The 19,499-nt window shown below is 35.3% G+C and overlaps 2 protein-coding genes and 1 pseudogene across 2 annotated transcripts; all 3 read left to right on the forward strand.

The window, feature by feature from the left end:
- The first annotated feature begins 4,873 nt into the window (after nucleotides 1-4,873).
- On the forward strand, nucleotides 4,874-6,201 carry LOC132266793 (small ribosomal subunit protein mS79 (rPPR3b)-like; annotated as a pseudogene).
- A 1,453-nt stretch (nucleotides 6,202-7,654) lies between these two features.
- On the forward strand, nucleotides 7,655-9,456 carry LOC132266774 (small ribosomal subunit protein mS78 (rPPR3a)-like). Its single transcript, XM_059767760.1, has one exon. The coding sequence runs from the start codon at nucleotides 7,836-7,838 to the stop codon at nucleotides 9,105-9,107; it is 1,272 nt and encodes a 423-aa protein (XP_059623743.1). The 5' UTR covers nucleotides 7,655-7,835; the 3' UTR covers nucleotides 9,108-9,456.
- A 4,597-nt stretch (nucleotides 9,457-14,053) lies between these two features.
- LOC132281830 ((-)-alpha-terpineol synthase-like) lies at nucleotides 14,054-17,620 on the forward strand. Its single transcript, XM_059783497.1, has 7 exons — nucleotides 14,054-14,263; nucleotides 14,360-14,630; nucleotides 14,721-15,099; nucleotides 15,189-15,407; nucleotides 15,508-15,646; nucleotides 15,760-16,008; nucleotides 16,098-17,620. Exons 1-7 carry the CDS (start codon nucleotides 14,054-14,056, stop codon nucleotides 16,395-16,397), a joined length of 1,767 nt encoding a protein of 588 aa, XP_059639480.1. The 3' UTR covers nucleotides 16,398-17,620.
- Nucleotides 17,621-19,499: the final 1,879 nt, after the last annotated feature.

The raw sequence follows: 19,499 nt of genomic DNA on the forward strand, positions 1-19,499 counted from the left end.
TAATTTCAGTATTCAAGAATGGGGATTCTAAAAGCATATGGATAAATTAAAAGAAATACGATTCAATATCAGGCATATATTGGCATCTGTTCTATGCATTTTTAGTTAATTTGTGTGGTATACAGTGTACACACAAATTTACTTCAAGTTTGGCAGTGACTCAAACTTGAGTATTTTGAACCATTTCAAAGGTGCTGAACTGTTTCAAGGTTGGCAGACCTGAATATTCGAATTCTTTCAGCCTTGTTTCATTGTACGGGAACTTCAGACTAACATGGTAAATGTAGAATGTCCAACCTTGTTCATATTCCTTCCTAAAATAGTGTTCTTACCCTTTTCTACACAAACTCTTCAAGTATGGTAAGTTTGAACTCCTTCCCAGTTCTGTTGCCCTGTCGAACTTGATGACTTGTCAAACAAGTAATTTAAATTACAACTCAACTTGGACTTGTTATGTCTACGATAATTGCCAAAAATAATTAATATCTCACAATCTCCCCCTTTGGCAATTTCATGACAAAACCCTAAAAACAATTTTGTGCAATCTACCCAAAGCATAAAAGTAAATTATATTATTTGCTTAAAGGCAAAAATACGGAAATAGGAATAATGCTCTTCTTGGATTCAAGGCTTAACCTGTTTCCTGCACACTATCAAGCAACAACTATCAGTGAAGTTTAATAAATAAAAATTTATAAAAACTGCCCCTTAGTAACTATCCAAAAAAAAAATTTTGTCTCCCCTTAACATCACATTTGTTCTCCCCCTTTTTGTAACAAATTGGCAAAGCATAGAGACAAAAATAGAACAAATAAGTCCACCTAATTAAAGCACAATCCAAATAAGTATATTGAATTTTTTGAAAGCATATTTCAGGAATATCCAAAAACATAGACAAGTTGTGCAATAATTAAACAAAACATAATGTCATGATGCATGAGAAATTAACCTTAAAAGTAGCACCATGTCTCCTTAACCAATCGGAGATAAGACACATCATCTCTAGTCTCCACCACTCTCCTCTTCATCCTCATCATCCTCATCCTCATCTGTATACTCATCCCTATCTTCATCATCGTCCTCATCTTCAACTCGCAGAGAGGGATATGGAGGTGCAGGCCGGTAGACATCCTCATCCAGAACCCCAGATGGCTGTCCTCTCAGCTGAGTAATCTGTAGTTTGAGATCTCGAATCTCAACCATTATCTTCTCAAACAATGAATTCTGATACTGAAGTAAATGTGAATACATGATGTTGGTATCAGTTTTTATGAAAGTTCCTTTCGGAATAAATAGCTAAGTAACCTCTAAAACTTGTGACGACCTTTCATCAACAGATCTCCTGGCCTTTCTAGCATTCTCCCGAGCAGTCTTTGATTTGTTCAAAGCACGAGGATCCAATTCAGTCACGATAGGCTTATAATTAGCCTTTGGAGGAATCGGCACATTCTTCTTTTTCAGAATTTATATGATGATCACTGGAAATGGAGAAGCATACTTCCAAGAATTTTTCTTGTAATGAGCTATTATAAGCTGCACAATTGAGTGGTCAAGCAAAATATTCTTATGGTTGGCAAGAAAATAAAGTTCTTGTGCTCAATCCAGAGATAATTCATCATTTTTTCCTGAAGTAGCCTAGATTCGCCATAGCAAACAAGTTGAAGAACGCTGCTTCATCTGTCAGAAATTGAGCTAGGATAGTATCTTGATTCACAAAGGAGTTAGGCACACAAATTTTTGGAACAATACTGTCAAAGGCAGAGTATGTCCCAACAATTGACGATTTTTCGAAAGTCCAAGGATAGACGCAATATCCTGCTCATCAACTGTATAATCAACTCCAAACAACGATATAATGAAGTAGGAGTCATGAACCTCACGGATATTAGCATAGAAATAGCAAATCATATCCGGAAAATAAACACCTTTGTTAAACCTAGTGAAGAAAAGCCAATTATGAGATTTGATGTAGTTCACTAGTGTTTATCTTACAGTGTCTTGAAGTTTCTGAAGATTAAAATTTCTCTTTATCTTTATCGGCCCATCCTTGTAAACAGAGATATACACCTTCTAAGCTTCTTCATTGTAAAAATGTGATTCTGTAAATTCAATCTTTCCAGTGCTAGAAACTGAAGGATATCTTATTTGAGCCATGTCTGGTACTTGTGAACCACTTTAGAGTTCTTGAATAGAGATGCCGGTTCTAGACCTCTTTGGTGGTCTAGGATTAGCAATTCCTTTCCCTTTAGCTTCCCTAGTCAATTTAGGAGCCATGTTCTTTAGAAACTTTTTCACTCTGAAGCTTGTAACTCTTTTAGGAATTTTAACAAACACTTGGTGTGCAATCTCAAAAGTGTTTATAGAAAAGCTTATTTTGATCTTCAATCCTCCCCAAAATCAACAAAACAATGCTAATATATTTTCCCCAAGCATAATCAAGCTTCAATCTCTTCAATCAACTCAAATGATTAACCAATCCTCAAAGGTTTAACCCCAAACTTCATGAACTTCATTGAAACCCATTTTGCAATTTTCAACTTTCAATTCTCACAATCTTAAATTCTTGTCTTCAATCTCATATAGATTATGTAATGATCAATTATATATCATAGATGAATGACAAGAAATTGATGTGATGCATATGGATATATATATGTGAGATGTAAAATAAGAGAGAGAGCAAGAGAGTTAGAGTAATGTTGCAAACAAATGAGGCCTGAAGCAATTTTAAACCCAAAACCCGTGCTCTTGAACTGGTTCAGTCTTCTTGTACATGTTCATCATGAACTTCATTGGCTTCGTTATCTGAAATATCATAATCAGATAAAGACATGACATGAGGACCTTTATTAAGAAAAACGACATAATAAAAATCATTAGTATCATTCAGAGGAGAATCGCTATCACTTAAAGTAGAATTTTCAGACATAGAAACTTTCATCGCTTTTCCTTTATTCTTATCATTTTGTTCTTTCTTAGGACTAGGATAAACATTGGCTGCATGACCTTTGCCACTACAAATCCAGCAAATAAACTCAGTTTCTTTTAATTCTTCTACTTTCTTTTCATTGAACCTAAACTTTGACGTTTTGTCAAAATTTTAAGGATTAGCCATGTTGTTATTCTTTCTCCTCTGTTGTCTTTGCAAAATCTGACTAAATTGTCTTGACAAGAATGCAAGATCATCATCAAAGTTGTCATTCACAGAATTCTCAACCTGTGTAGATTTTAAAGCAAGATTTTTCTCTTTCTGATCTAACTCAAAATTTTGCATCTCAGAAGTTTTTAATGAACCTACCATCTTATCTACTTTAGAGCAGGTCCATTGGTGCGATTTCCAGGGATTCTAGGCCAATTTTGAAGAGTGGGATGCTCCAATGGACTCTTTAAAAAATGGGCCCAATTAAAACAATCTTGATCCAAGTAACCAAAAACCAAGATTGGTTTGGCGAATTGCGGGCCTGACATGCTGGCCCGCATCAAGTTTCTTTTTCTTTTTTAATTCTGGCCCAAACAGTGTTTTAGCTCAGAACACTATTTGGGAAGGCCTGATTGGCTAGAAAAAAAAAAAATAAATAAAGGAAAAAAATTAGTTTTTTGGTTGATTTTGGTCTCTCTCTTTTTTTTTTTTCCCCTCAAAATAGTTGAACCAAAGAGACATTAAGGCATTGTTTGGCTAACACAAACAGTGCCTTAAAGGCTTTTTTGGGCAAAAAAAGTTTTTTAAAAAATAGATCAAAGTATATTTTTTTTTTTTAAATTTGCTTTTTAAAATATTCCTACTAACATATAACCGTTTTAGGCACTATTTGGCTGACCCAAACAGTGCCTTAACGGTTATATTGGTACAAAAACCTATTTTTTGATTTTTTTTAAAAAAAAAATTCATTATATACATATTTATTTTTATTTTTTTAAAAATAAAACCTTTCATTGTTTATTTCAAATGATATTAGAAACCTTTCATTGTTTAGTTCAAATATGATTTTTTTATTTTAAAAAATAAATTTTATTCTAAATTTTAAAAATATTAAAATAATAATATTTTTGAAAAGCAAAAAAACACGTACATTTGATAGCTAAAATTTAAATATTTTAAAATACTGACGTGACTATAAAAAAATACTAATTTGGCAAATTCGGACAGCCGGAATTATGAGAGTCCTGTTGACAAATCCCAATATTCGGTGATTGTTTCAACTCTAAATACTAATTTGGCAAATTCGGACAGCCGGAATTCTGAGAGTCCTGTTGACAAATCCCAATATTCGGTGATTGTTTCAACTCTAAATATGAAATCTACAACTATTACCCCGAGTCTCTCTCACTCAGCTCCACTTCTCAACTCATCGCGACAAACAATATCTTTCCTCTCTCGCCTCCTCGCTCCTTTTGCACCTCTCTCCCCCATCCCACCACCAATATCAGGTCCTTCTCTAATTATATCTCACTCAGCTCACTCCTCAACTCATCACCACAAACTTCTTTCCTCTCTCGCATCCTCTACCGCTCCTTTTCCAGCTCTCTCCCCCATCCCACCACCACCACCAATATCAGGTCCCTCTGTAATGATATCTACAAAGAACGCAACCTTGGGAGACTTGTTGAAAAGTTCAAGAAATATTCCTAGTATGAACGCTTCCGCACCAAAGTCGGTATTTACAAGTCCACCATCCTCCGCCTCGCCTTCGCCAAGAAGTTCATACTGATCGAAGAAATCCTCGAAGATCAGAAGAAGTACAGTAACATTTCCAGAGAAGAATTCAATGGTCGCCTCATTTCTCTTTACGGCAAGTCCGGCATGTTCGATCATGCATCCAAGGTGTTCGACGAAATGCCGGACCACAAATGTGATCTTACCTTGAGGTCTTTCAATGCCCTTCTTGGGGCTTATGTTAATTCGAAGAAATTTGATAAGATAACGTTCATACTGATCGAAGAAATCCTCGAAGATCAGAAGAAGTACAGTAACATTTCCAGAGAAGAATTCAATGGTCGCCTCATTTCTCTGTAAGGCAAGTCCGGCATGTTCGATCATGCATCCAAGGTGTTCGACGAAATGCCGGACCACAAATGTGATCGCACCGTGAGGTCTTTCAATGCCCTTCTCGGGGCTTGTGTTAATTCGAAGAAATTTGATAAGATAACTGGGCTTTTCCATGAACTGCCGGAGAAATTATTGATTAAGCCAAACGTAGTTTCATATAACATTGTGATTAAGGCCTTCTGCGAGATGGGTTCGTTGGATTCTGCAATTTCGTTGCTTGATGAGATGGAGAAGAATGGATTAGACCCTGATGTGATCACATTCAATACGTTACTGGACACCTTTTATGCGAGAAATTGGTTTGTGGATGGTGAGAAGATATGGGCTAGAATGGAAAACAAAAATGTTGTTCCTAATATTAGAAGTTACAATGCAAGGTTGGTTGGGTTGGCTACTGAGAAGAAAATGTTGGAAGCAGCTGAGTTAGTTGCAGAATTGGGGGCTAAGGGGTTGAAAGCTGATGTATTTACTTACAATGCTATGATTGGAGGCTATTGCATGGATGGAAGCATAGAGGAAGCCAAGAGGTGGTATAGAGAACTGGCCAGTCAAGATGATTGTGCCGCAGATAAGTCGATTTTTACAATGCTAGTTCCCTTTGTCTGTGAGAATGGTGTTTTTGATTATGCTTTTGAGCTGTGCAAGACTATCATCCATAGTCAATGTCTTGTTGATGCAAAATTGCTGCAGGATGTGGTAGATGGGTTGGTTAAACAGTCAAAGATTGAAGAAGCTAAGAGCTTGTTCAGCTGGGGTACTCAAATAATTACACTTGCTATAACCTGAAAATGCCTTCAGACAAGTAATGAAATTTTTACTAATTTTGTTGTATGATCTTGTGTGTTGAATCCTTGTGCTAGTTAGACAAGCGGGAAGGAATTTTGCTGAATTTTGGAGATCTAGTAACTAGTTAATTTTTATTAAAAGCTGGAATTGGCATTAAATAAATTGCAAAATGGTCTGTTATTTTTTGTTATACTTAATGTAATCCCTTTTCTGACTCATCTTAAGCTTCTCATGGTGTAGTCAAATTTGCTTTACTGTGATAAATTCATATTTGTTGGTCTTGACACTAAATTGATTCACTGATGCAAATTTTGGCATGTAAGTTAAAATGATTATTTGGTTTTATACTTGTTTATATTGTAAATTAATTTTTCTTGTTGTTTTGGTGTTAAACAGGTTGCATGGTAGCATTTATCTGGTTGTTAATAATTTAGGGTTTCACATATTTTGTATCTTTAACATGCAATTTTTGTTTCTAGTTTATGAAGATAGAAATCAGAGAGAACTTGTACTTTGTATCGTTTAACTGGTAATTTGCATTGTTTATGCTTCGGTTCCAGAAATTCAAATGGACATTGGGTTGAGATGGTCTAACACAGGCAGTTTTTTGTTTATTTATTCATTCTTTTTTTTTTTTTTTTTTTAATGCAGGAATACATCTTGTTTCCAATTTTCAGAAGCTTTGATAAAATTCTATAACTTAATCCCACTCTGTTGTTGACTCAAGTGTAATCTAGAAACTATTACAATTGATTCGCCCTTATATGCATGTACTTTTCTGAAAAAGGGTGTCAGATCAAGTGAGGTAATATATAGTATTTCTTATCGTATCATGCGTGATATTATCTTCAATCTATGACTAGATCAACAAGCATTATGTGCGCACGAGAGCTGCTGTCATTACTGACATAATATTGTGGTTACGACAATAATTGTGTTGGTTTGGCCTCACCTTTCTGTTCATAACTTCACGCCCAGATAATTGCATTTATTAGCTCAGTAATGTTATAAACAGAGAGTGACTCCAAAGGTAGAGGGGAAGGCCGTACAATGTGACTCTCTTCAAACCCTTCTCTTTCAAGATCTCGGAGCAACCCACCCTGAAACTCCAAGCATCCAGTCGGAGGGAAGCCTTACCCCACTCCCGACGGCCCTCCTTAAGCACACGAGCTGCCTCTGCCGGAGAAGGAAAACGAAAAAGCGACAGAGTCCGACAGAGGCAAAACCACCACCCCAGATGCAACCTTCCAAACACGCGTCGCCAACTCAGCGATCTGAGCCCGATCACCCACATCCCTGTCGAACAAACCCACCAAACATGACCGAAGATCCAGGAAGATCAAAGGCCCTCTATATGTATTAGCAGATCTAGCAAAACCACCCTGAAAAAGACGAGGCAAACGTGCCACCTCCAAAAAAGAACGCATGACCAAGGCAACTACTCCTTGTGGCAAAAGATTAGTGGAGTAACATTGAATGTAAATTCAATAGTTATTTATTTAATTTTTCATTAAAAGAATAATTTAAGTGTGTCAAAATTAACTGTACATTTTTGTCATCTCGGAACATTTCAAAATAAACTTTTAAATTTTACAAGAATGTCATTATATTTTAAATATATTTTCAAAAAATATATCTCAAGGATTTTTTCAAAGAATTTCCCCGAGCATTAATGCAATAATCTAATCTAATCCAACAAATGCTCGATAGTTGAGTGAATTAGTGTATTTTATGAGTTTTGAAGTGTCAGATTTTGACTCTCTGTATTTACTAATCTAATTTCTATCTCTATAATTTAGTGGGTTAAAGTGTCAGATTCCAACTCATTATATCTAATAATTTAACTTATAACCCTTGCCTAAAAAAAAAATATCAATTATTTTGCTCTTATTTACAAAAAGGTCCTCTCCCCCAAAAACCTAAACTAAGAAACCAAAACCCTACCACTGTTACCCCGAGTCTCTCTCACTCAGCTCCACTTCTCAACTCATCGCCACAAAAAATGTCTTTCCTCTCTCGCCTCCTCTACCGCTCCTTTTGCACCTCTCTCCCCCATCCCACCACCAATATCAGGCCCCTCTCTAATGATATCTCACTCAGCTCACTCCTCAACTCATCACCACAAACTTCTTTCCTCTCTCACATCCTCTACCGCTCCTTTTGCAGCTCTCTCCCCCATCCCACCACCACCATCAATATCAGGTCCCTCTGTAATGATATCTACAAAGAACGCAACCTTGGGAGACTTGTTGAAAAGTTCAAGAAATATTCCGAGTATGAACGCTTCCGCACCAAAGTCGGTATTTACAAGTCCACCATCCTCCGCCTCGCCTTCGCCAAGAAGTTCATACTGATCGAAGAAATCCTCGAAGATCAGAAGAAGTACAGTAACATTTCCAGAGAAGAATTCAATGGTCGCCTCATTTCTCTTTACGGCAAGTCCGGCATGTTCGATCATGCATCCAAGGTGTTCGACGAAATGCCGGACCACAAATGTGATCGCACCGTGAGGTCTTTCAATGCCCTTCTTGGGGCTTGTGTTAATTCGAAGAAATTTGATAAGATAACTGGGTTTTTCCATGAACTGCCGGAGAAATTATCGATTAAGCCAAACGTAGTTTCGTATAACATTATGATTAAGGCCTTCTGCGAGATGGGTACATTGGATTCTGCAATTTCAATGCTTGATGAGATGGAGAAGAATGGATTAGACCCTGATGTGATCACATTCAATACGTTACTGGACACCTTTTATGGGAGAAATCGGTTTGTGGATGGCGAGAAGATATGGGCTAGAATGGAAAACAAAAATGTTGTTCCTAATATTAGAAGTTACAATGCAAGGTTGGTTGGGTTGGCAACTGAGAAGAAAATGTCGGAAGCAGTTGAGTTAGTTGCAGAATTGGGGGCTAAGAGGTTGAAAGCTGATGTATTTACTTACAATGCTATGATTGGAGGCTATTGCATGGATGGAAGCATAGAGGAAGCCAAGAGGTGGTATAGAGAACTGGCCAGTAAAGATGATTGTGCCGCAGATAAGTCGACTTTTACAATGCTAGTTCCCTTTGTCTGTGAGAATGGTGATTTTGATTATGCTTTTGAGCTGTGCAAGACTATCATCCATAGTCGATGTCTTGTTGATGCAAAATTGCTGCAGGATGTGGTAGATGGGTTGGTTAAACAGTCAAAGATTGAAGAAGCTAAGACGCTTGTTCAGCTGGGGTACTCAAATAATTACACTCGCTATAACCTGAAAATGCCTTCAGACAAGTAATGAAATTTTTACTAATTTTGTTGTATGATCTTGTGTGTTGAATCCTTGTGCTAGTTAGACAAGCGGGGAAGGAATTTTGCTGAATTTTGGAGATCTAGTAACTATTTAATTTTTATTAAAAGCTGGAATTGGCATTAAATAAATTGCAAAATGGTCTGTTATTTTTTGTTATACTTAATGTAGTCCCTTTTCTGACTCATCTTAAGCTTCTCATGGTGTAGTCAAATTTGCTTTACTGTGATAAATTCATATTTGTTGGTCTTGACACTAAATTGATTCACTGATGCAAATTTTGGCATGTAAGTTAAAATGATTATTTGGTTTTATACTTGTTTATATTGTAAATTAATTTTTCTTGTTGTTTTGGTGTTAAACAGGTTGCATGGTAGCATTTATCTGGTTGTTAATAATTTAGGGTTTCACATATTTTGTATCTTTAACATGCAATTTTTGTTTCTAGTTTATGAAGATAGAAATCAGAGAGAACTTGTACTTTGTATAGTTTAACTGGTAATTTGCATTGTGTATGCTTAGGTTCCAGAAAGACATTGGCTTGAGATGGTCTAACACAGGCAGTTTTTTGTTTATTTATTTATTTATTTATTTTTTTTAATGCAGGAATACATCTTGTTTCCAATTTTCAGAAGCTTTGATAAAATTCTATAACTCAATCCCACTCTGTTGTTGACTCAAGTGTAATCTAGAAACTATTACAATTGATTCGCCCTTATATATATGTACTTTTCTGAAAAAGGGAATCAGATCAAGTGAGGTAATATATAGTATTTCTTATCGAAGTTGGTATATTATGCGTGATATTATCTTCAATCTATGACTAGATCAACAAGCATTATGTGCGCACGAGAGCTGCTGTCATTATTGACATAATATTGTGGTTACCACAATAATTGTGTTGGTTTGGCCTCACCTTTCTGTTCATAACTTCACGTCCAGATAATTGCATTTATTAGCTCAGTAATGTTATAAACCAAAATCAACATACGATAAGATCAACTAGAATAGAGAAACAATCACACTACTTGTCTACTGGCACTTTCGGTTTTTAGTGAAAGCAATTATTTGACTTTGTCAAGTCAGTAGGACTATAAGTTGACATTTTTTTTCAAAACCAAGTCTGTATATTTATCTTTTCTTCTGTTTTTTTTCATTTTCTTTCATTTTCTTTTCAAAAATATAAATATCAAGAGTTACTTTAGTTAGTTAGGTCAAGTTTACCTTTGATCCAAAGTCCGTGAATATTTAAGAGATCAACAAGCATAAGAGGTAAAATTATCACTAAAATATCAATCTCTCTAATTAACGTTTATACTAATGCTTTCATATCAGATTGTTGGTCATATATGTTTATTCCGAAAAAAGGTGTTTGAAATGCATAGAAACTGTGTTTGATTGAGAAGCTTAAGTTTCATGGTAATAGATTTGATTGTAGGTTTTATTGATGAATCAGTTGAACTCTGCAAACATCAGTTTTCTATTTGGTTTTAAATATCTTAAACTGTAATTTCTCCCATCCTAAACTCTATATAAGCAATCCCAATGTCCTATAACATATATACGCAAATTCATAGCTATCAACCATTCTTTTGAGAGCATCTAGGATTATTTTGCTTCTTTCAGCATTACCACATGCATACTTGTCATATGATGGTGATCCTGAGTATACAAGAACAAAAAACAATCTTGTGCTGGAGAATGTTGGTCCCCTTGAGGAATGGGTTTGTTATTGACAACAGCAGAATCCAGGTGGAGAATCTGTCATGAATTTAAGATAAGGGTGATTCTAGGGTAAAACCCTGATGCCTTGAGTTGTAACATTTTTCTTAATAGCGATCGGTTCTGAGTGAAGTAGGTCCAATATTTTTTCTCCCTTTATGTTTTTTCATGTAATTTGGCGCTGTGTGTGGATTGTTCTTTTCTTTGATTTCTGCATTATTTCTTATTGTGGTGATTGGTTGATATTTTAAATTTTTGTCAACTTCCTAAACAAAAATTAACAGAATTATTCACCCACTCTCTAGGTCAGGGTATAGTGACTCTAAGGTATCAGAACCTAGGTTGTCGACTTCCCCAACTCCACGAGCCTCTTTTCAATCTTCAATCTTTATACATCTTAATAAATCCATCTAACATTAGCTGCCCTGTTTTTGTAATTATTTTTTGTGCTTGTAATTTTTCTTTTTGTTTTTTTTTTTTTTTTCCTTGGCTTTGAATCTGTAACTAATTACTTTTTATAATTCAAGTAGATTGGACGAAAGAAGCATTTAAACTGTTGTAATACAGGGCTTTCTTTATATGCCTTGTTCAAATGTTTTTGGCCCCAGTTTCCCCCTTTTTAATAGATTAACACGCTACAGGAAGTTTTCTAAGTGAATGCTATGACTAGTTAATTTAATGTTTAGGAACCTTTCATGAGTTAGCGTGTGACTCAACTGTTGTTCATTTCTAAAACTTTGAACAAACTTAAACAATTGACTTAAGTAAAACATCTTGTTCACTTTTAAAACTTTTAACAACTTTGTTGCACTCTTCAAGAGTAGATGTTATCATGAATCGAGTACTTATTTCATTTATTTTTGAGTTTTTAAGGTCCTTTTTTATTGGATTAATCTGCTTGTACATGTGTTTAGATATAGATAAATCTCAGTCGGATCCATGGCTACGGAGACATTAGACAGAAGTTGGTGCATAGACAGAAGCAGGACTAAGTGATCAACTAACAGGGTGAGTAGAATACTTTACCTTTACTCAATTTCCTCTATCCAAACATCTGCCATTTTCTCAATGTCTATACTCAATCTCAAGGCCACTGTTGGAAAGCAACATTCAGACCCATTTTTTTTATAGTTGCCTCTCTACGGAAATTGTTTGCTCGAACCTGAAACTTAATGTTTCATGAGGCACCAAACTAAAGTTCTCGCCTACTAAGCCAATCCATTCGGACCCATTTTGTTATCGAGCCATTACTTCTTGTATTACCCACCGGCCAACAACACTTGTGGGTGAAACAATCAAAACGATAGTTCTATAAAAATGTCTTCTACACTCTTTTCTGGTAGTGCGCCAAAGCAATTTTCCATTGTTGAGTCGTATCACCAAGACACTTATTATTTTTTCCTGAGTTCACGTTAAAGGCTCTTTTTCAAGTCTCTTTTGATCATTCATGGCTCGTTTTTTTTATAAAAATTGAACTTTTATCCTTTGAAATTTTCTGAGATATTATTGAGCGCACATTTCTTGGATTCGACGTCTGTTTTTTACTGTGTTATAAAAATCTTTGAAATATCTAGTGCCTAGAGATAAGAAATCTCAAGAGTCTGGTGGTGCTTTGTTGCTCACCCTAGCTCTAGCTTGATTGTAATTAATAAGAATCTATTGATTATTATTATTATTATTTTCCTCATCGTAATCGAACGATGGCCAACTAGCTAGAAAGGATGGCCAACTAGCTAGAAAATTTCCTGGAAGGTGGCCTCAAAGAAATTTGATCTCATCCTATTCTAATATTTTCACACAAGGTATTTATGCAAAGCCACCAAATTATTATTATTATTATCTTGGTAGTGAAATCCACCATTGACATGAAAGCATCAAAAACCAAACCTCTTCTGCCATGTAAGAGGCCATATCAGGCAACAAAAATTCAATAGCAAATGCCATGAACTTTAATTTTTCACTTTGTTTATATTATTTATGAGCATGACTGCCTTTCAATCTTTGTAGAAGATCAAGCACAATCTGAATGTGCGCAAAATTATTGTAAAAATAATGAAAACGTTTTGGATGGAGAGAGTTTAGGTTAAACTTTTGACTTCTATAAAAAAATTTTGAAAGTTTAGGTTAAACTTTTGTCTTTGACATGAAAGCAGCATTTACTAGAGTTGAAACGATGTCAGCTAGCTTTACGAGTATACTCTGATTTTGCTTTATGACATGATACTCGTGGTCCAAATGAACAGGATAAGAACTAGGAATAAGAGTAGTTTTAAATTAAAACGAGCTGCAATTCTCGTCTCTTTTCTTTACAATCTTAAACACTTGTATCATATCCTTGACTGACAAAATTCATATTCAAATATACATGACAAAAGTTATTGACTTGGCCTGGTACCAGGACTAGCGCTGATTACGTTGTAAATCCGTGTTTTAATTAGCCCTCAATTCTGATGTCAAGTTAAAAAATTAAATTAAAAATAAAATATTTGCTGTCTATATTGGATCACTTAACATTCCAACATTGTCATTGGTTTTCAGCCAATTACTGGAGCGAATTTTATACCTCGATTAGAAATTATTACATGGGTTTTCATCCATTTGATTAATTTAGTAAAAATTAATGTTGAAATTTTTTTTTTAATATATTAATACGATCCAAAAATATAAACTGTTTCATCAGGGTTAAAGGCATCTACAATATTATCTCTTTGGAGAGGATGTCATACCACCTTGATTACAAAAAATAAAAAGTAAAATAAATTATAATAATAATAATGTAACATGTTTTATATACCGACAGTTTTATACATCAACAGCAAATGAATTAAATCTAAAAATAAAACGATGGATGTAAAAATGCAACCTATGGACTTGTTGAGAGTGCCACTTGCCACGGCCTAGATTTGCCTTGTTTTGTCACGTTTAATGAATCTCATCCGACGACTGACTTCAACCAAAACAGTGATTTTTGCAACTTATGATGAAGGTCCCATTATAGTTGTCGGTGAGCTGAGATTAATAAAACGAGGACTATTATCTTGAAAGTTCAACTAATGACATAAAAAACGTGGTAATTTATCACCAATGAGAGGAGTGGTCTCTCTCTTTCATTACTACTAACATAGTAAGATCCTCTTACTATAAATAACTACTTGTAACAATCGCAATACTCATCTTCACAACTTCAATCCCATCTTCACAACTTCAATCCAATGGCTTCTGGTTTGATAGCTTCATTCCCTCTTAGCACTTTCACTCGACCAACACATGCCACACTCGTTTCACAGCGAAAATCTAGCAGTGTCACTGTCTCTTTCGCTGCTGCTAAAGCTTGCAATCAAACTGTCGTTCGGAGGTCTGGAAACTACCAATCCAACATTTGGGACTATGATCGTCTCGAGTTATTGACGAGTGCTTATGAGGTAATATAAATTAATTATATATATCAACATAGTTTTATTATATGTATTAATGGTGTAATGCACTGTCACTAACAAAACAGAAAGTCAATACTGCAGACACAACAATATACAAGGAGAGCAGAAAAGCTGAAGGAAAACGTGAGGATGATGCTGGAAAAACAAGTGTTGGATCATTCGGATCAACTTGACCTTATTGATGTCTTACAAAGACTTGGACTATCCTATCACTTCCAAAATGAAATATCGAAAATACTGGAGAATATATACGTCACTGATAATAGCAGCAGCAAGTGGAAGCAAGACAACTTATATGCTACGGCCCTTCAATTTAGACTCCTCCGACAACATGGATTTCATGTTCCTCAAGGTAATTTAATTGTTTCTTCTTATGTTTTCTATATATTCGGGAAGAAAAAAATGAAATGGACATCAATTATTGATAGTTTGAATGCTGCAGATGTTTTCAATAGTTTTGTGGATGATTTGGGAAAATTCAAGGCATGCCATTCTGTGGATACCAAGGGAATGCTTTGTTTGTATGAAGCATCCTACTTATCAGTAGAAGGTGAAAACATGTTGGAGGCGGCCAAGGATTTCACAACTACACATCTCCAAGGAAATGTGGGGCAGAACATAGATGATCAAATTCTCGCAATGCAAGTGAGACGCGCGTTGGAGGTTCCTCTGCATTGGAGGATGCCAAGGTTAGAGACAAGGTGGTTCATAGATGTATATGAGCAGAGACAAGACATGAATCCCCTGTTGCTTGAGCTTGCGAAATTGGATTTTAACATGTTGCAAGCAACACATTTGACAGAACTCAAACATATGGCAAGGTAAAAAAGAATGCAAATTTTTGTTTAATCTCGGAAAAATAAAGGTATAAAGCTGCTAAAAGAATCTACTTCTTTGGTTTCTTCTGTAGGTGGAGTAGAAGTACAGGCTTTGGAGAAAACTTGAGCTTCGCTAGGGATAGGTTGATGGAGAATTACTTATGGACCGTGGGGATACATTCTGAGTCGCAGTTTGGATACTGTAGGAAGATGCTCACAAAGATCAACACTTTCATAACAACAATTGATGATGTCTACGATGTCTATGGCACCATAGATGAACTCGAACTCTTTACAAATGCCGTTGACAGGTTAGTGAAGTAACACAAACTGTATATGCTTTGAAAAGTTTGAAATTAAGATCTTAAGATAGCTACAATAGAAATTAAGATTTTAGGTCTGTATTTTCAGATGGGATATCAATGCCATGGAGCAACTTCCAGGCTATATGAAGATATGTTTTCTTACTCTATACAACTCCATTAATGAGATGGCTCACTATTCGCTCAAAGAACAGGGTTCTTATATTATTCCATATTTAAAGAAAACGGTAATGCTTCCGTTCTCTTTAACTCGTATTCTTACTCTCTTTTTTTATATATTTAATTAATTACCTGGACCACCTTCATGTGTTCTAGTTTCTTATTCTGATCATATTTACAGTGGGCAGAACTATGTAAATGCTACTTGATGGAGGCAAAGTGGTATCACAGTGGACACAAACCAACCTTAAGAGAGTACCTTGACAATGCATGGGTGTCAATTTCGGGTCCTGTAGTACTGGTTCATGCTTATTTTTTCGTTACAAAGCCCCTAACGAAGGAAGCCTTGGAATTTTTGGAGAGATATCCAAGTATAATCCGCAATTCGTCCTTGATTTTTCGACTTTCAAATGACTTGGGAACTTCTTCTGTATGCATTTCTAAACCCTTATATTCTTTACTGTTAATATCTATATTTCATGATGGAAGCAACATAACAACGTGAATCTCTTGATTTAGGATGAGGTGCAAAGAGGTGATGTCCCAAAATCAATCCAATGTTACATGCACGAAACAGGTGCTTCTGAAGAAGATGCCCGTAATTACATGAAGTACTTGATTGATGAAGCATGGAAGAAAATGAATGAAGATGGATTTTCGGTTTCTTCCTTCTCCGAGACTTTCATTCAGACAACAATGAACCTTACTAGGACGGCACAATGCTTTTACCAGAACGGAGATGGGTATGGTGTTCATCAAGATCGGGAGACTAAGGATCACGTACTATCATTGCTTATTGAGCCCATTCCTCTTCTCTAGTGAAGTTTAATTGTGAAGTTCATATTTTTATTCTAATCACATAGAAGGTCTCGACGTGTTACAGTGGTCAATAGAACAACTGTAATTTTGTGTTTAATATTCAAGTACCCTTATTAATGTAATTTTGTGTTTCATTAATATGTAAAAGTGGGTGGTATAAAATTTGGACTAGGATCTCTAGGTTAAAACTTCTCTACATTATCCTAAGTTAAATCTTGAAAATTTTGATATGTGGCCTTTATCACATATCTATGACTCATAATGCACCACATCAAAAAAAAATAAAAAATAAAAAATAAAAATTGTTTAACTGATGAACATAAAAACCCAAATGCTAAAATTTCTTCAACTCTTTCGGGTCTCTTATGCCTGAAAGTAGTGGGCTCTTCATGGATTGGTACATAATTGGTGGTGAAGTTTACAAATTTGTGGTGATCATCGGTGAGTTTAAACCCTAATTTTCAATTTAGACTGAATAACTTGCACTTAGACGGAATCAAATACACTTACCAACTTGATGTAATAAACAAATCATATATTCAAAAGAACACAATTATCTCATTGATTTAGATAATAAAGAAATAAAATTAAAAAAAATTGATTAACCTAGCTTTATGTCCAGTGGGAGGAAATTGGAAGCAGTCGAGTTCAGGTTTAAACATAAAAAATAAATTAGAATAGAGGAAAGACAATGAAAGGTGAAGAAATCGGAGAATCTAGTTACATGAGATGAAATGAAAATAATAATAATAATAATCAAACCAAGAATACTAATAGAGAGAGGTGGGCGGTTGGAAACTAAAAGCTGTTTTTCTTCCTCAAAACATTGTCGTTTCAAGATTTTTTTATCACTAAATTATGTGGAACGTTGTGTAATGTTGTGGGTTATTATGTATATATAAATGTGTGTTTAGGTTATAAAAGAATAATTATAAAAAGGAAAAAGAAAAAAAAAAAAAAAAGTAAGTGGGCCCCACCCATGCTTTTAACATTGCAGAAAGGCCATAACGCCATTAAAAAAACGTGGGTTTCTCTCTCTCTCGGCTATATCACTTTCCCCTCTCGGCAGTTTCATTTTTCTTCTCTTTTTGCAACTTTCAAACTTTGATCTAGCTTTAATCTTTTGGATTTTGGTAGAACATTGTGAAGCAAAGTTGTTAAGCTCGTCAAGGCCTTCAATTTGATAGGAGCCAATCATCATTTGGTGCACTCTAGGGAGTTCAAAATTCTAGGGTTCTTGGGTTTGGATTTGGGGATTTTGGGAGTTTTCACTTCCATTGAGGTAGGGGTGTTCTAATCTACAACTTCTTAGCTCTTTTTGTGAATTTTGCCCCTTAAATTTGATCCTAAGCATGCTAATTTTGATTATCTAGTTTGTGGTTGAAGCATGTTTAACTAAAATGCTAAATGTGTTCCATGTATTATTTGAATTCATATATATGACTAGATTTATTACGGTGATTGAGCATGTTTGGTGTTGACATGTTGTATGTCCTAAGATTATGTATTTATTTATTTATTTATTGCTTTGAAAGAAAATGATGCTATGGTCAATAAATAAATAAAAGAAATGAATGCTTATAAATTTCTATTAAATTGTGGTGATGATGTAAATGGAATGTATGAAAGCCTATGGTTGAATTGATAAATTGAAGCATGCGCATTCATGCATTCATTGGGAAAGAGAAAGGGGGAAAAAATGTTTTTTTTGAACAAACGAAATTATTTTGGGAAAAATATTTTTTTTAAAGGAGTTTGAGAAAACCGGACGCCTAGGAGGCGCCTAGTGGTCCATGGTGTTAGTGTAGTCTAGAAGGGATCATGGTTGAGCTAACTAGGCCGGATGCAACGCCTTGGAGGTGCCTTGTGGTCGTGGATAGTTAGTCAACCCTCCATTCGTGACGCCTTGGAGGTGCCTTGGGTCGGATTACATTAACGGTTTTGGAAGTTGAAACGGAAATGTTTCGGAAAATGGGGAGTAACATTTGCATATTGCACTTCATGACATTGTGGTAAACTTGTGATTGGGTGGTATTTGTTACATACTTGTTATTGTATTTGAGAGTGTGTGTTTCCTTATAGCATGATCCCTTTCACTTTTTATCTATTCATTGTATGGATTCACGGGGATATAAGAAGTGTGTCTTAGACACTTCCTACTGAGCTTATACTCACCCCATTATTTCTAACATTTTTCAAGACATGGAAAAGAGGTGGCGGACGACGATCCACCACGATTCTAGACGAGCACGGAGACCTATTTTTATTTATTTATTTATTTTGCTATCTTTTGTATTAAAACTCTCTAATATTTTGTAAATGTAATATTAACTAACTCGTAAAACTTTAGTTTAATTAGTATAATGTTGTAAGCCATGGACTTTTAAATTCTAACTACGTTTTTTGGACTGTAACTTGATGTAACCAAAGTATGTTCCTTGTTGGATGAGATGGAGGAATGGGATTTTGTATGTATGTAGTCACTTTGGAGATGTGATATAATATATGTATATTGCGTTGGGACAGGATATTTTAGATTTAAGGCCCTGTGAGGCCATTGTATTTTTTTTTTTTTTTTTTTTTTGTTGTATTTCAACAGGTTGTTTAGAGACATTTTCTGCGGAGGTCATGCCGAAATTTTTATAGATTTTTATTATTATTTTGGTATCCTTTTGGGTCGTTACAAATTTGGTATCAGAGCAATGGTTCAAATACCATTAGGACGACAGGTAGAGGCCTACCTAGGATTGCATGAGGAGTTGAGTTATTTGCTTACTTGCTTAATTGTTTACGTGATGGCATGCTTATATGCTTATGTGTTAAGGTGCTTAATTATTTGAAAGACGTGTTTATTTGTTTAACTGCTTATATGACTACGTGCTAAGTGCTTAATGTTGTTGTATATGATTAGCATGATTATGTTTATCATTAGTTGGGTATTCTGGGACTATGAAAGGTGCTTATGTGTTTCCATTCTTGTCAAGTCATTCGTGTGAGGACTTCGTTCTCGTGCGTATTTTAGTGTCATCGTTTTTGATCTGTTTCCTTTTTCTTATAGTGTCATGGCAACACGAAGGGATCCCGGGGAAAGTTCTAGCTCCA

The sequence above is a fragment of the Cornus florida genome, unplaced genomic scaffold (genome assembly GCF_030987335.1).
Source record: "Cornus florida cultivar Cherokee Brave unplaced genomic scaffold, ASM3098733v1 CherokeeBrave_3.0.0_Hap2_Chr01, whole genome shotgun sequence".
Taxonomy (NCBI): Eukaryota; Viridiplantae; Streptophyta; class Magnoliopsida; order Cornales; family Cornaceae; genus Cornus; species Cornus florida.

What these genes read in the sequence shown, in the direction of transcription:
- LOC132266774 (XM_059767760.1), top strand. Translation starts at nt 7,836, where the DNA reads ATGTCTTTCCTCTCTCGCCTCCTCTACCGCTCCTTTTGCACCTCTCTC.
- LOC132281830 (XM_059783497.1), top strand. Translation starts at nt 14,054, where the DNA reads ATGGCTTCTGGTTTGATAGCTTCATTCCCTCTTAGCACTTTCACTCGA. An exon ending in TTTACAAATGCCGTTGACAG is followed by an intron (nt 15,408 to 15,507) that starts GTTAGTGAAGTA and finishes CTGTATTTTCAG; the next exon opens with ATGGGATATCAATGCCATGG. An exon ending in ATGACTTGGGAACTTCTTCT is followed by an intron (nt 16,009 to 16,097) that starts GTATGCATTTCT and finishes CTCTTGATTTAG; the next exon opens with GATGAGGTGCAAAGAGGTGA.